Source organism: Lepidothrix coronata, unplaced genomic scaffold (genome assembly GCF_001604755.1).
Source record: "Lepidothrix coronata isolate B3197 unplaced genomic scaffold, Lepidothrix_coronata-1.0 Scaffold46, whole genome shotgun sequence".
Taxonomy (NCBI): domain Eukaryota; kingdom Metazoa; phylum Chordata; class Aves; order Passeriformes; family Pipridae; genus Lepidothrix; species Lepidothrix coronata.
The window spans coordinates 5,602,803-5,617,829 of NW_016690226.1; the positions used below are offsets into that span (position 1 = coordinate 5,602,803).

A 15,027-nucleotide genomic window follows, 5' to 3' on the forward strand; every position below is an offset into this window, starting at 1 on the left:
TACTCAGGATTTCTGAGTATCACAGCTTTCCTCATAAGAATGGGCTTGTGAGAACCAGAATCTATTTGTTTCCCTCTCCACTTGTAGATCCAGCAGGATGGGTTCTACGAATTCTTATTTATCCATTCTGTTGCAGTCCCATAAATAGAGTCGTGTAGCACCAAGGATGGACTGTTCCTCAAATAACCAGAAAAAATCAGTAATTTCTACCATGGAGCAGATCCAAGAACAGCATGTGAAATAGCATTGAATTTTGAACCCTTTACTCTCAACTTTACCAGGTAATATGTTATTGCTTACCACATATTGTGCACCAGCTGGAACTTCAGTTCTGGACTGAGCTGGCATACCAAGTGATAGCCTCATGCTCCATCTGAATAATAATCTCTCAGACCATTCTTCTGAAAAAAATGCTAATTTTTTTGCCTTTATTATGTCTTTGTAGCTTTGCTGGGCTCTTGGCCATAGACAAAGCCTGCTGATGACTTTGTAAAGTTGTCAGATACCTTTTGTTGGCAGAGAAGAGGCAACAGGTGCTTGTGATCTGTCCAAGTTATTATCCCATCTCCGCCCCATTTTATTATAACCTTCCCACCCCAAACCCATTCCCAATGTATGATGTCAGCCACATTTAATTGTCACCAGTCATTTAGCTCTGCTTTCATATCATAGCAAGGCTTTGTTTTTGTTCATGGAACAGGACATGTAGCGTGCACTCTGGGTGCATTAAGTCTTCAAGTAGCATACTGACGATTTTTTCTTACAGTGAAAATCCCTCTGAATTCCCCCAGAACCTTTCCAGAGTTTGAGACTAGTGGAATAAGGATGGTGTAAACATCACACTTCAACTGGTTCAAGTTGATTCAAATGGACTCGCATGAGCTGGATGCTGTTTAGAATCTTCTTTTGGTGACCTACGAGGGTGATGCCAATACGCTGGATATCTCTGCAAAAGAACAAAAGACATGGAAACTGCTAAAATAGGCTGCTTGTTCTGAATGGTCTCAGTCCATTTTGCTGTACATCCAAATCAATGCGTATGGATATATATGTGCGTATATCTGTATATTCTGAGAAACAGCTGACAAGGGTTCTGCTTTTGCTTGACAAATGTGGGTGGGTGGAGGGGGGCGTTGGCAGAACGTGGTAGGTACAAAAAGAAGCAGTGGAAGTGGGCCACAAAAAGGATCAGAGGATTGGAACTCCTCTCCTATGAAAAAAAAGGAGAGTTAGACAGGAGCAGAGAAGGCTCCAGAAAGACCTTCTTGCAGCCTGTCAATATATAAAGGGGGCTTACAAGAAAGATGGAGAAAGACTTTTTACCAGGCCCTGCAGTGACAGGACAAGGCACAACAGTTTTAAACTGAAAAAGGGTAGTTTTAGAGAGACAAGAAAGGGTAGTGAGACACTGAAACAGGTTGCCAGAAGAAGTTGTGGATGCCCCATCCCTGTAACTATTCAATGTCAGGTTGGACAAGGCTCTGAGAAGCATCATCTAATGAAAGGTGTCCCTGCTCATGGCAAGGGTCTTGGACTAGATAATCTTTAGAGGTCCCTTCCAATCCAAACCATTTTATGATTCCAAGAATGTTCCTTTTCCTGGCTCCTGTCTTCTAAGTAACACTTCAGTCCAGTAGATGGTGTGGCTGATTCTACATATCTACTTAAAAGTGGTTATTACCTGTGGTAGCTGTCATGAACATTCTGATGTAACAGTTTCTCTGCAATACTGACAATATATTTTCTAACGCACATTGGATCAGTACTAGTGCTTATAGAAACACACTACAAATGTATCATGGTACGGATGATGCCCAGAGGCCCTAGCAATATGTAAGAAACAGCAGCTACTTTGCTCTGGCTTCCCTCTCCTTTTTCACGTGTATGTATTCTCCATATAGCCCTTACTGAACATTTCTCAGATTGCTTTCACTTTCTGCATGGAAAACTCAGTGTCTGGTATCTTTTGCTCTCTGTCCCACTACTTACTCTAGAGTCATGCGTGATATGACATCAAACGTCATCAGACCAGCTTGGTCAAAATTCTCCTTGTAACGGCCCATCTTGATAGCATCCAACCACTCATGGGCATTGCTGAGTGAAGGGAAATCTGGAGGACAGTTGCTCAGGAGAGGCTGAGATGGTCTGCAAAAGAGGCAGGTTCTAAAACCCAAGTTATCAACTTCAGCTGACCACACTAGTAAAGTAAAAGATATGAGAGGAAGAGAACACAACCTCTGAAGAGTACAGAATGAAGAACAATGGCATTTGTTCTTCATGCCCTGATTCATAAAGTCCCACCATGATATGCTGTTTCTTGGCTACCTGTGTCCCTTTTTCTGTCTAAAAACAGTCAAACAACCCAAGAAATTGATCCTTCCCATTGCCCATACTCGCTCAGGCACATTCTCTTCTCGTTGCCCATAATCTTTCCACACTTTCTGGGTCTAGGCCTAGTAGCTGGGCAAAGAGCTTCAGTGATGAGGTTTCAGAAAGAAAGATGAGACCTTATATACCTTTTCAACTTTGTGACTAATTCTCCCTCTCCTAAATGCTTTCCTTGGATCAGATAGTAACCTATGAGAGAATGAGTGTGTTGTTTAAGCTCCAACACCCATCAGATAAAAGCATAGTAGTAAAAGGCCAAAGAAATGACTGTTCACACATGGTATTTGCTCTTTTCTCCATCATCTGAATCTGTCCTGAAGCTATAACACTTGCTGCTTTTAGTAAACCAGAAATCACTAGATACTTCCCCCCTCCCCCAGATGTGGAGTGCATTCCACAGAGACAAGATTTATAACCACAGGGAAAAACCCTCCAGGCCAGCAGGATGTAATTTTGTCATCAGCCCAGCAGTCATCTAACCTTGGCACCATTTATTCCGCCGAGACTTCTCCTTTGCTGACCTCCTGCCCCCTGTTCCATCATGTTGCAAAATGCAGTTGGGAAAATATGGGATGCAAGCTGCAGTTCTAATTATTATTTTCTGAAGAATTTCTTCTCTCCATAAGCTAAGGTCTTCTTTTCCTTCATCATCTCTTGTGGTCACACAGTATTGTGTGATCACAGAATATCTTATGCAACTGCACCCAGATTTGTCCCCTACCTTCATTCCCTAAGATCCCTCACTCATTCATCCTCAGTGCAACTCACTGAGATTTATCTCCTGTCACATTCAGCACTCACGACTCCTCATCACCCATTAAATGAACCAGGATACATATTTCTTCCAACCTGCTTTCTCTTTTTTTTTTCTTCTTTTTTGTTCCCAGTCTCAGAAAAAAAAAAAGATTTATTGTTTTCTGTTCCTCATGATGCCTATCAAGAGACAAGTCCTATTATTTTGCATTTAATCCTCATCTCACCTGCTGGTCCCAGTGCCAATGGCTTTCAGGGCAGATGGCTTGCGAATCATTTTATCTAGGGCACTGACTATCTGCTCAAACTTGGGTCTCTGAACCCGTTCCTTCTGCCAGCAGTCAAGCATAAGCAGGTGCAAAACAGTTGGGCAGTCTGGGGGTGGTGGAAGGCGATAGTCCTGGTCAATGGCATTAATTACCTGCAGAAAAAGAAGAACAAGGTTTTTTCATGGCTGGGAAAAAAAAAGACAAAAGACCTTCAGTGAGTTGGTGTGTATGATTTTTCTCTGCTTGAACTGATATAGAATAGAGAGGTGGATGTACATTCTCACCACTTCTAGAACTTACATCCTGATTGGACATGTCCCAGTAAGGTCTTTCACCATAGGACATCACTTCCCACATTACAATGCCATAGCTCCAGACATCACTGGAGGAGGTGAACTTGCGATATTGGATAGCTTCAGGGGCAGTCCAACGGATAGGGATTTTGCAGCCCTAGAAAGCAGACAAAAAGCAACCATAACATTAGTGAGATAAGGACTATTTGTGAAAATGACATCAGTGAAACAGCACAACACAACTCTGAACACAGGGTGACAGTCTGGTTGATTCTGTCTTGTCGACATTGTTGGTTTAAATTCAAATCATGTTCAAGGTTTCAACCTTGTTTTACTGACAAATCTAGATGAAAAGAGAGAATCATGCCTCCTTTCTGCTACAAATACCATGATATTAACTTTCATACCTCTACTTTACAGCATTTGAAAGCAGCATACAGTAAAATCCTCCTGAAAGTCGCAATCATTTGGAAATCTAAAGCCATTTAAATAATCCCAACCTGCAACACTATACTCAGTGGCTAGCATTAGGTTCTTTCTCTTTCCATCTTGACCTCTCTGACTGCAGGTATGACTGGCAAGATGAAGTATCATTCGGGTGCTGGTTCTTCAAAATGGATATATCTAAAAATTGTTTCGCTTTTCAGTGACTGGATTCTTCTGCATCCCCTTCATCTTCAACCCACCTGTTATACTCCCACTCTTTTTGTAGTATGTGTAGAAACTGCCAGAACTTCATAGACAATAAGTTCATTTGATGGTTAGTTATAAGCCCATAAATATACTTAGGCCATTTATCTTTTCTGTAGGAAAAAAAGAACTGTTTCCTCAAAGGGTGGTGGTACAGGATTTCAATCTCTCTTTCAGTCCTTTATCCTTCCTGTAAAAAGCTAATGAGTGGGGGAAGATAACAGCTACATCAGGCTATGAGGTTTGACCTATTCACCATCACGCCAAAAAGAACAGCACCAAGACTTCACCTGGCAGAGTGAATCAGATATTGCTATCTTTGTTTTTTGCTGGTTTGGAACAAATTGCCCCAGAGACAGAAGGCTCTACTCCACTGTTCTCTGTGGTCTCAAGATGGACTAAAAAGGGTACACCAAATCAAAGAGGAACACAGAAAATAACTATAGCTGTCAGCACTGCTGACTAATTCACACCATTGCAGTAACTCACCAGACCTCCAGTATAGGTGGGATTTGAAGCATCGTCCTCCAGAAAGCGGGACAACCCAAAGTCTGACACCTTGCATACCAGGTTACTGTTGACTAAGATGTTACGTGCTGCCAGGTCACGATGCACATAGTTCATGTCGGAAAGGTAGCGCATGCCAGCTGCAATCCCCCGTAGCATTCCTACCAGCTGTAACACACTGAACTGTCCCTCCTTCTGCTGCAAGTGAGGAGGCAAACAGAAGCTTTTATGATCACAAAACACAAAGCCAACAGGGAAGATTATTAAAAAGCAAGGTAACAAGGTGGATTTATGAAGTTAGAGAACATAAATCTTAACTTCAGCCAAAATCTGAAGGTTCAGGGACAGTGAATAAGAAAGTGCTTAAAGTAATGAATCTCAAATGAAATCAGACACTAGTAGTTATCTTCTTCTGAAGGCAATTCTCCTCTTGTGGCCACATTCTCCTTTAGCATCCTATGCCCAGTCGCACTAACTACTAAGATGACTAAATGAATGGCAGTAGACAATTCTGCTCTTACTAAGATCTTTACAATGGGCTCTATGCAGTTCTACACAATGGGTTCACATACTCTTCAAAATGTACCTGCCAAAGCATTTGTGGTTGAATTAGTGTATGAACCAGTAAAAAAGAGAAGTGAAGCACCTATACCAAAAAAATGCCTGCATTTTTGTTTCATTACTAGAAAAAGCATTGAAAACTATGAGTCTAAAAATAACTGCAAGATTCATTACTTCATTACAACGTTGAAACTTGAAAATATTCTGTGGAATAAAGTCTTATATACATTACTAGAAAGGCAAACTGGAACATGCACATAAGCAACTGAAAGGTTGTGTACAAAGATAAACAATTTGGTACTGTTTACATTAATTATTGGAGTTTGAGAAGTCTAAAATACTGAAAAAATGTTATATGATGGTTGAGCTTTTGAAATATTTTCACCATGATGGCCGAAAACCACTTACTCTGGTAACTTGCTATTATTTCTATTGCACCTGAAGAAGGCAATTGAGGACTTAAAGAGATAGGAGTGAAAAGGAAGAACAGGCAAAATTATCAGATCTGAGACTGGCACACAGCAAGATGAAGAGGTAACGATTGTGGGAGACTCTGGTTGTGGTACCCTGAGGAAGGAATCCAGTGATCCATTCTCCATGAACTCTGTGACAATCATGACTGGTCGGCTCTTGGTGACCACACCCTCCAGGTGGATGACATTGGGATGCTCAAATTGCCCCATGATGCTGGCCTCGCTCAGGAACTCCCGTCGCTGTTCCTCTGTGTAACCTGACTTCAAGGTCTTAATAGCTACTGTGTATTCACGCTTCCCTGGGTGTTTTAGGCGCCCAAAGCACACCTCTCCAAACTCTCCTGTCAGGAAGGGAAGAAACACACCTCAAGTAAGGAAACAGCAATGAATTTTAGTCAGGTGTACTAAAGCATTCTACTGTGGACGACTTCAGGCACTGTTTGGAAATAGGGTTATTAGGACTGTTCTGATTAAGGTAAAGTTCTTGATGAAGATTGGAGACTATATATTCAGGGTTCAAATGAGGAATTCTGAGTTTTAGGGCGTTTTAAACTTGGTTTGGAGCCAGCATCTAAGGGTAAGTAGGTTAAGATGAATTTTGGTAAAAATGAAGGTTAGCAATCCTGACACATTTGATGTACCATGGATCCATGGGTCCACTTCAGCCCCGTAGTGTGCCAGGTCTCAAGGTGAACAAGAAGGCACTTTAAAATCTGGAGATTCTCACACTACCTGATCCAATGACCTCCTCAATCTTGATGAGGGACACATCAATCTCCTTGGCAAATTCTCGAATAGCTTCATTGGGATCTTCATAGGTTGAAGGATCAATATAATACTTCACTCCAAGTCCTGCAGCGGAGGAGACAGTCCAAAACATCACCAGAATAAAACCCTGAGACATATAGGTGTTAATGATTCCTGAAAAGAGACAGGCCCTTGCCTTCTGTTGCTCAAAACCACTTACCTCGTGCACCGATATACTGCTGCAGGCGGTCTGTGTATGGAGTCTCTCGCCTTTTACTGCAGGACATAAAGGAAAGTAAAGTCAAAACACACACAAGAGTCTCTCACAGGATGTCGGGGTAGGTTTCTCAATGCAAGGTTCAGAGAACCCTTGAATTTAGGGGTACAAGATGGGTGTTAAGATCCTGTCCATCTCCAGGTAACCAGTACATGCTTGTTTTCTACATGGTAGTTTTTACACCACTGTTTGCATCCCCACTTTAGATATGACAAATGAGAGGGCCTCCATCACTATCCTGAAAAAAAATATTACAGTTTAACATCACTGTCTTGGAAATTTTCTTGCTATTCAGGCTAAATTTGCATTTTAATTCCATCAAATTACAACAAATGATTCTTTTTGATAGTAATCTAAGCCATCTCCTATGATGACTTTTAATTTCTTTGAAAACATTCTAAGAGCCATTTACTCTAATACTTAATTTGTATAGATTTCCCCCAATTATTTTTCCTCCTGGACTCTTAACAGCATTTACATTGGCTATTCTTTTCATAAGTATGGCACCCAAACACAACAACAAAGAGCCAGAGGGACAGAAATCTGTACCATGATGTTATTTTTGCATGTGCAGATCAAAACAGGTATTGTCTTTATTACTGTAATCTTTATTGCATATATGCAACTAATTTCCAGTAAGTATAGGTCCTTCTCAACACAGGCATTTCTCAGATTTCATTCTCCCTTTAAATGTGTGCAATTCAAGCATTTTTCCCCACACAATCTAATTATTTTCTAAGTTTCATCTTATTCTTTGTTTGCTCTAAATATATTTTCCAATTTCAAGCTACTTTCTTTGTTCCCAACAGCGTTCATTTTCCCCTCAAAAATCTACAATTCATGCTAGTTTATAATCATCATATTAATTAGATGAGACTGTAAATCAAACTCTGTGTTATCCTGCAGTATCTCTGCTGTACACATGGATTTGTGTCAACCCATATGTTTTGCTGTTTCAGCATAAGACCTTTTAGCTGCTGATTCAACTAGCATCTGAACGTAGAGTATCATGAAACGTTATTTTTCCTTATGAACCTAGCTAATTCTGTCATTCTAACAGATAACTGTATTATTTTTACTTGTCAGGCTTATCTCTTGAAATTCTGCTAAAATTTCAAAACCACAGACAATTCTACCTTCAAATTCTGTTCTGTCGTGCAAAGAAACTGGCTTTACTGGGGGCACACACCTAAGAGATCTAACTCTGCTGTTGCACCTGAAAGTCAGGTCTACTTTAATGTTTTTTTATGGATTATCTAACATATTAATGGTTTTCCATCTTAAAAAAAACCCAAAACAATTAGCTAAAATAGGTGTTTCACATTGCATATTGTCTGAAAAATGTCTATCAACACTTTATAAAAACAAGCTAAAGTTATAGCATTTGACTCTACATATGTTCAACTTTTTAAAGAACTACTCATTTCAAGTGGTGTTCCTCATTTCCCGCATCTTCAAACTTATTTTTCTTATAGAGAACAAATTTAAAATAGAAATTTGGTATCTCTGCTTCTCTGAACAATTGTCTATTAACTGTACATTATCCTTTAAGTATAAATGGATCAATTTTTTATGATATTTCCTTATATGTATATTTACAGATACCCATTAATGTCTTTCCCCAACACAGTTTTGGTAGTATTAACTTATTCTGGGTTTAGTTTATTTTTTTTAGAAAAATATAAGCTTTATTGAGTTGTGCACAAAATATCACATTTCCAGCTGTAACAAGAATTGATATTTTTAACAGTTCAAAGCTACAAAAGGAGGCAACAATTCAATTATAACAATATTTTATAATTTTTTTCTTTCTGGAAAGAAAAATATTAAAAGAGAATATACACAGAAGGAGAAAACAAATGCGGAAAAGGGAAGACAACAAAAAAGAAATCATTAAAACTAGACGTCAATTTCTAAAGTTAAGTAGTTTATACATTTTTTAGGTCGGCAGAAAAAGCTAAAAAGTCCCTCTTGTGCAGAGGCACAGTAGAGCAAAGATACAGAATCCATTACTGACAATCTAGGGGATTAAGTTCAAACCTCAGTAAATTCAAGGAGCAGGTAATGACTGTTTCTTTTCTTCAAATAACAAAACCCCCATTGTTTACTTTTGTATCTCTACGAAAGCAGCAACCCTTACTTTTTTCTCTTTAAAATTTGTCCTTCTATTTTTGCTATAACCGATTATCTCTACAATTACTTATATGCCCTTTATTCTTTCCAAAATGGAAAGTGGTGTCTATTTTCTTTAACCTATATTTTATGAGTTAGCGTTCCATGGAACCATAGGGGTTGTATAGATTTTACTCCTCAGTAAATGAGCCCTTGGTTCTTGGTGACAGGATATTTAGCACCCTCTAAAAAACTAGATCTGAATACTTATTCCACCACTCCTTCTCCACTACATTGTTTCATTCTCCACTTGCTTGCCTAAAATGCAATTTACAGTCCCTTCTTTACAGTGATACATTTAAATACCTTTTGAGCATCAGCTTTAAAATACTTTCCTTGTGTTCATATTGCTAACTAGCCAAATATCAGCTGAGTATGTGAGTGGTTTACCAAAGAGAGGCTTCTCAGATAGGAATAATGGGGCAGATCTTTCCTTAATTACAAAATGGCATCTCAAGGACATCTGGATAAATGTAGATCAGGCTGTTTCCCTTGGGACGGGGTTATGTTGCAGGGGTAAGAAAGTTCCACTGTCTGAAGTGCACATGAGCAGGTCAAGGAATTCACCTCTTGAAGATGATGGCAAGGATGGCAATGGCAGCAATTACCAAGAAGGCTAGACCACCGAGTGCTGACCCCACGATAAGCGGCAGTCGGTCCTGCACCATCTCCGAACGTTCCCCTAGAATGGAAGACACATGCATACACACACACAGATGCAGGACAGGAATTGTCAGAGTTTCCCTTCCACTCAGCTGGGTCTCACCCGTAATTCCATCCCTACCAGCCCTTTGGTTCCCAGTCACTGTGCTTCTCCAGTGCCTTCCTTCCTACTTCTGAAAAACCAGTGCTCCTGAGTCCACTTTTCTATCCCCTGGTCCACTGACACCTAACTAGTCACTTAAGTATAGGTTAGCTCTACACCTGGGCTTTGATCCCATTGTCCCCTATCAATTTAGCTTGCAGATGACATATATGAGTACCTTTGATCCATACAAACTGATTCCATACTGCTGGAAAGCAAGCTTCCTCATATATGCCTATCTAACTTTGTGTCCTATGCCCCACCTGTCTTTAAGACTTTCACAGAGATTTCAGCTCTAAGATGTCTCACGAGACATCCCGTGTCACATGTAAGATGTCCAGCTGGAAGTTAAACTACAGCAGTGTATAGTGCTAGGTACTGCAACATCTCCCTAAAGAGAGTTCTACTGACATACTCTGCTCCTGCTGGTCAGAGGTACAGAGGCAACAAGGAACAGGACTGGGGAGTATGGCAGTAGTGTAAACAATACACTCTGATAGCATGAAGCTTCTTTGAGTGAACAAATCTGCATATGCAAATTAAGATATACAGAAATACAAGTTGAGCAGGAGTGTCTGGTAGCAGTCCTCCAGAGGATAAGCTAATACACTCAGGGACACACACAAGTGACAGATGATCATATACAGATCTGACTACAACATGGTAGCACTTACCTCCCGTTAAAGTCTGGAAATACATCTTCCCACTGTATGGGCCATAGCCCACTGCTGTTCTAGCTCGTACTTGGAAGGCATAGATCTTGCCTGGGCTCAGACTTGATATGGTGGCCATGTTGGTTTCACTAGTTAAGGTGAATGAATTATCCTCATCTTCTGCCTGTGAATGTCAGTGACCAAAAAAGAATGTGAAACTTCTGCCCTCGCTGCTCGCTCTCCTCATCAAGGCATGATAGTTTCCACATCAGCCCAATATTCTCTGAACCTGTTACAGAGCCTCCCAACCACAGCTGCTATTCCAGACCTTACTTTCCCACACACTACTCATTCCTCACTGCTGCTTTTCATTCCCTTAGGCCTGGGCTTCTGCTAAAGACTCCCTAGGCTCTGCTAAAGACTTTCAATCTAAACGAGAGTGAGAGAGAAAACTATCTGGTCCTGTGATTTGCTTTCTACAAACTCCAAACTCATGTATTCTAGGAGAATCCAGAGTAAGAACATGTGTAATGCTGTATCCAGGAAGCTGCTAGACATCACAAATAGCAGCCCTTTTACCACTAGAAAAACAGTAGCCCCTCACAATCCTGCAAAAATATTTATGTGAAAGATCAAGAATATGGAATGGGAGCTTGTCTGAATAGCCCCACGTACCTCTTCCCCTCAAATCAGACAGATTAGGAGTCACAAAACATGTGAATGGAGGACAACTCTGTATTTGCCACCCTGCAATTCCAGCATATAAAGAGGTAACTGGTATTTACCACTTAGTGAATGAAAAAGTGCATTCCTCCTCAAAAATTTTCTTAGAGACATCTGCCCAGGCATAAATGGGGACACAAGACTTCCCTCACAAACATGACAGACTTTTGCAGTCAGTCCAATTCCAATAAACACATTTAGAAAATTGAGTTCCTTCTGCTGTTACCTGTGTCAGCTGGTGCTAAACTTATTGTTAGCCACAGCTTTTAAGCTTAAGCAAGTGTCTTCTATTTGTTTTAATTTGCAATGTCCATAGATGTTTCCAAGTTGGGAAATGCACATGGACTGATGTCAGATGAAGCATGTATTACTTCTGGTAATAATTCTGCTACAGTTTGTTCTTTCCTCCTCTGTTCTTTCCTCCACCTTGCTCATTCTGATCCAGGAGTGCATCTCCCAGACAGAAGATTTCTCTGTTCTCTATAGAACAATCAGCACGGTATCACTTTCTACTCACCTTATCAAAGTAGCGTAGCTGGTAATCCAGGATTACTCCATTGGGCTGGTCTGGCTGAGGCCATGACAGTGTGATGCTATTGGTAGTACGACTCACCTGATGCATCATAGGGACTGCAGAGGGGACTGAAATAAAAGAGAGAAAGGAGAGATTGCAAAGGGACAAGCTTAACAGTGAACTATGACTGAATATTCATTATGATGAGTTAATAAGTTAGATCAGCTTTTCCTTTAATTTCCCATAATTTGCATTATGAAGTGCTTTGTAGAACAACCAGAAGAAATCTGGCACAATACTACTCTGCTGGGAGATACAGTCATTGACAACATGGACAGAAAGAAAATGAAGAAATCCACATCCAACTGATCATGCACAGGAGCTAAATTATCTGTATTGTAGCTGGAACGTAATCTTCAAACCCGCAATTTTTACATCAAGCTGAGAAGATGTTCAGTGCCATTGCCTTAAGATCACACTTGGACAAAGAATGTGATAGTGGTCAGAACAGAAGCAGAGCACACTATCTCCCTTCTGCTTCTCCCCCAGATTCTTTGCCTGGGGGAAAAAATCAAGTATGGTCTACTGGAGCAACGGAGGCCTTTCACTATCAGATCATTGCTGCAAACCAGAAGACAGAGGCAGATGAGACCACTGCCACATTAAGGAACAGACTTTGGAGCATGCCTCAGTTCAGTTGCAGACCCCAGAGAATGAAAGCACCTCATTTTCATAGCCTGGTATGCAGCCTTGTGTTCAGACCAGCTCCTGGATCTCAGACCAATCTCTGTCAGGACTGTTGCCTAGATGTCAAAACTTTTACTGTATTTGAGACTCCCAGTCCTTCTGTGGGGCATTGGAATACAGAAGTCCAGTCTGAATGGGCTTCTAACTATCACTGTTGCCTGAGACCACCACCTAAAGGTCACTGTTAAGTGTGCATGTGTAGAAACGTCACATACAGTTTTTTCTGTCTGTTCTTAAATAGTTTGCCAGCGTTCTTTCTTTTGGTAAACACGCCAGCCTGGAATACTACCCAGATGAAGTTGTTAGCTCCCTTGATTACATTACGATATTAAGCACTTACAGCCAAGGAACGATATTAATTACTGGGGGGAAATGTCAACTTCCCTTTATGTAGAAAGCAAGGGTCTGGACATAACAAACATAAATGAGGGATTTAAAAGCATGAATCTGAATCAGAAAGCAAACAAGAACTTTCATCTACCAATTTTAGAAAACTTTTGATTCGTTATTCTCAAAGTCTCAAGTTCAGTTCAAGACTTTGAGAGTTGTGTAATTGCCATTAATTCTCTCTAACCTGGAACTCATTAAATCAGTAGGCAGGAAACACAATTCTATCTTGAAGATAATATGAGTAACAATTTCAAATACTGTTCATGGAACCAAGATTAGATTACAATGAGAAACAATACAAGGGACCACCTGGAGTAGTTTTACTCTTCATTTTTTTATCTTTAGAGGCACCACTCACATGTTCTGAAGACACCAGATGTTCGGAACACCTATTTAATGGCAGGTCCTCTCCTAAGTAGTTAGCTCTTCAAAAAAAATTGTCCTCAGAGTAGGAAGGGAGATGAATGGCTGTTAAAGCCACTTGCATGTGAAGCTTCCTGGAGAATGGAATTTCACTTCTACTAAAACCATCCATGAATCCATGTGCACACACATGCATACTCCCCAGTTTCATGCAAAAGCTAAAAGAATGTGAGCTGAATCTTAGGAAGAGTTTTTCAAGCAAAAATTCCAGGATAATTGTAAGAGATCTTTCAGCCTGTCGGCTGTCTGTCCACAAAGCTCTTCTCAAGTTTTGCTTTCTCTCTGAAAGCAAAAAAGTCATGTTGCCAAGAAATCTCAAGCAGAGCAGCTAGGGAATCCTCATTTTCCTAATGGATGCAACATTTTCAGCAATGTTTAAATTTTCCAGAAAAAGAATACCAATGAAAAGCTGCCACCTAACTCTACTGGTTTTACAAAACAAAACCCATAAACTTCCTTGATGTGAGGAATGAAGCAGAGACATTTGGTAAATGAGCAAAACCTGCAGAAAAGCATTTTCTTCCCTCATTAATTGTGAGAAAGATAAAAGAAATGTTTTTAATAACAAGATAAAATTATTCAGAAAAACATAATTCAGGTGTTCTTCAAGCAGCTCAGGCAAGTGGGAACTAATTTAAAAATGTAAATGAAACAAAAATGTAAGAGTATAAACAATAAAATGCTTTCTCTTCTCCTTACTCCTTTTATTTTTTTACCATTGCTTGTGTTTCAAACAAGACTGCACAACTAGTTCACCTGAGGTAATTGGTCAGTTAACACTCGATCAAGACAGATTCTGCTACATTTTAATGTTACGGAAAGTTTAACTCCCTTAACATAAAGCACACACCAGCAGAGGAGCAAATGTAAATACACAGCTACGCTGTCAGGGAAGAGCCCACTTCCTTCTAGTTTTGGATGAAGATTTTGCAGATTGAGCAGAGTTAAATCTCCCCTCAATTCCTCTCCTTACGCCCTCCAACAGTTAATTCTTCCCGTCCTTATCATTCCTTCCTGATCCCCAATTTTTCCCCTACCCGGAAGAAATAATCAACTAGCAATATTTGACCCGCATTTTAGCAAAAAACATATCCATTCTGACACGACTACATGCTATGAATTTTCAGCTACCCATCAACGGGCTATCTTTTGCCAGCAGTAAAGAGACTCAAGCTGGCACTGCGCATAGTACATTTAGGCACAGTAAAATCTGCAACAGAACAATGATGCTAAATGACACTCCCCTCAGACAGGCAGCATGCATAAGCAGGTTATAACTAGTTGAACTAGACATACTGGGAAACATAACAAAAAAATCACACAAGTGTATCTTTTGACCATGTGCCACAGCCTTCTAGAATCTCCCTGCTATATAGGTATGTCCATCACTCAGGGTAATCAGATGGTGGTGGTGGGGATGACCAGGAAAACGCAGTCTGTTGTATTAAAAAATACTAATTTCAGTGATATGTACCTAATAAGCAGACACCACTTAAGGGAAAAGCCAGTAAAAATTCTCAGAAATAAAATCAGATATGAATCAAGGCAAGGCAGGTTGTCTTTAATCTGCGTCTCTGAGACAGAGTTCAGATTTTGATATGTGTGCCTCTCTTTTAAGGACAAAAATTACAAAACACTGGCC

The 15,027-nt window shown here is 40.2% G+C and overlaps 1 protein-coding gene across 3 annotated transcripts in view; it reads right to left on the reverse strand.

Annotated features, from left to right (window-relative positions):
- Positions 1–241: 241 nt before the first annotated feature.
- The window catches only part of EPHB6 (EPH receptor B6), a 69,456-nt gene continuing 54,670 nt past the window's right edge, over positions 242–15,027 (reverse strand). For all 3 annotated transcript variants that reach the window (XM_017814842.1, XM_017814841.1, XM_017814843.1), the window contains 11 exons: positions 11,829–11,953; positions 10,610–10,772; positions 9,698–9,812; positions 6,902–6,957; positions 6,667–6,786; positions 6,028–6,275; positions 4,883–5,098; positions 3,711–3,860; positions 3,369–3,562; positions 1,990–2,145; positions 242–946 (listed from right to left, as the gene is read on the reverse strand). In XM_017814842.1, coding sequence (XP_017670331.1) covers positions 838–946; positions 1,990–2,145; positions 3,369–3,562; positions 3,711–3,860; positions 4,883–5,098; positions 6,028–6,275; positions 6,667–6,786; positions 6,902–6,957; positions 9,698–9,812; positions 10,610–10,772; positions 11,829–11,953 — 1,652 coding nt within the window. In that variant the 3' untranslated portion in view covers positions 242–837. The remainder of the gene's footprint in view (positions 947–1,989; positions 2,146–3,368; positions 3,563–3,710; positions 3,861–4,882; positions 5,099–6,027; positions 6,276–6,666; positions 6,787–6,901; positions 6,958–9,697; positions 9,813–10,609; positions 10,773–11,828; positions 11,954–15,027) is intronic.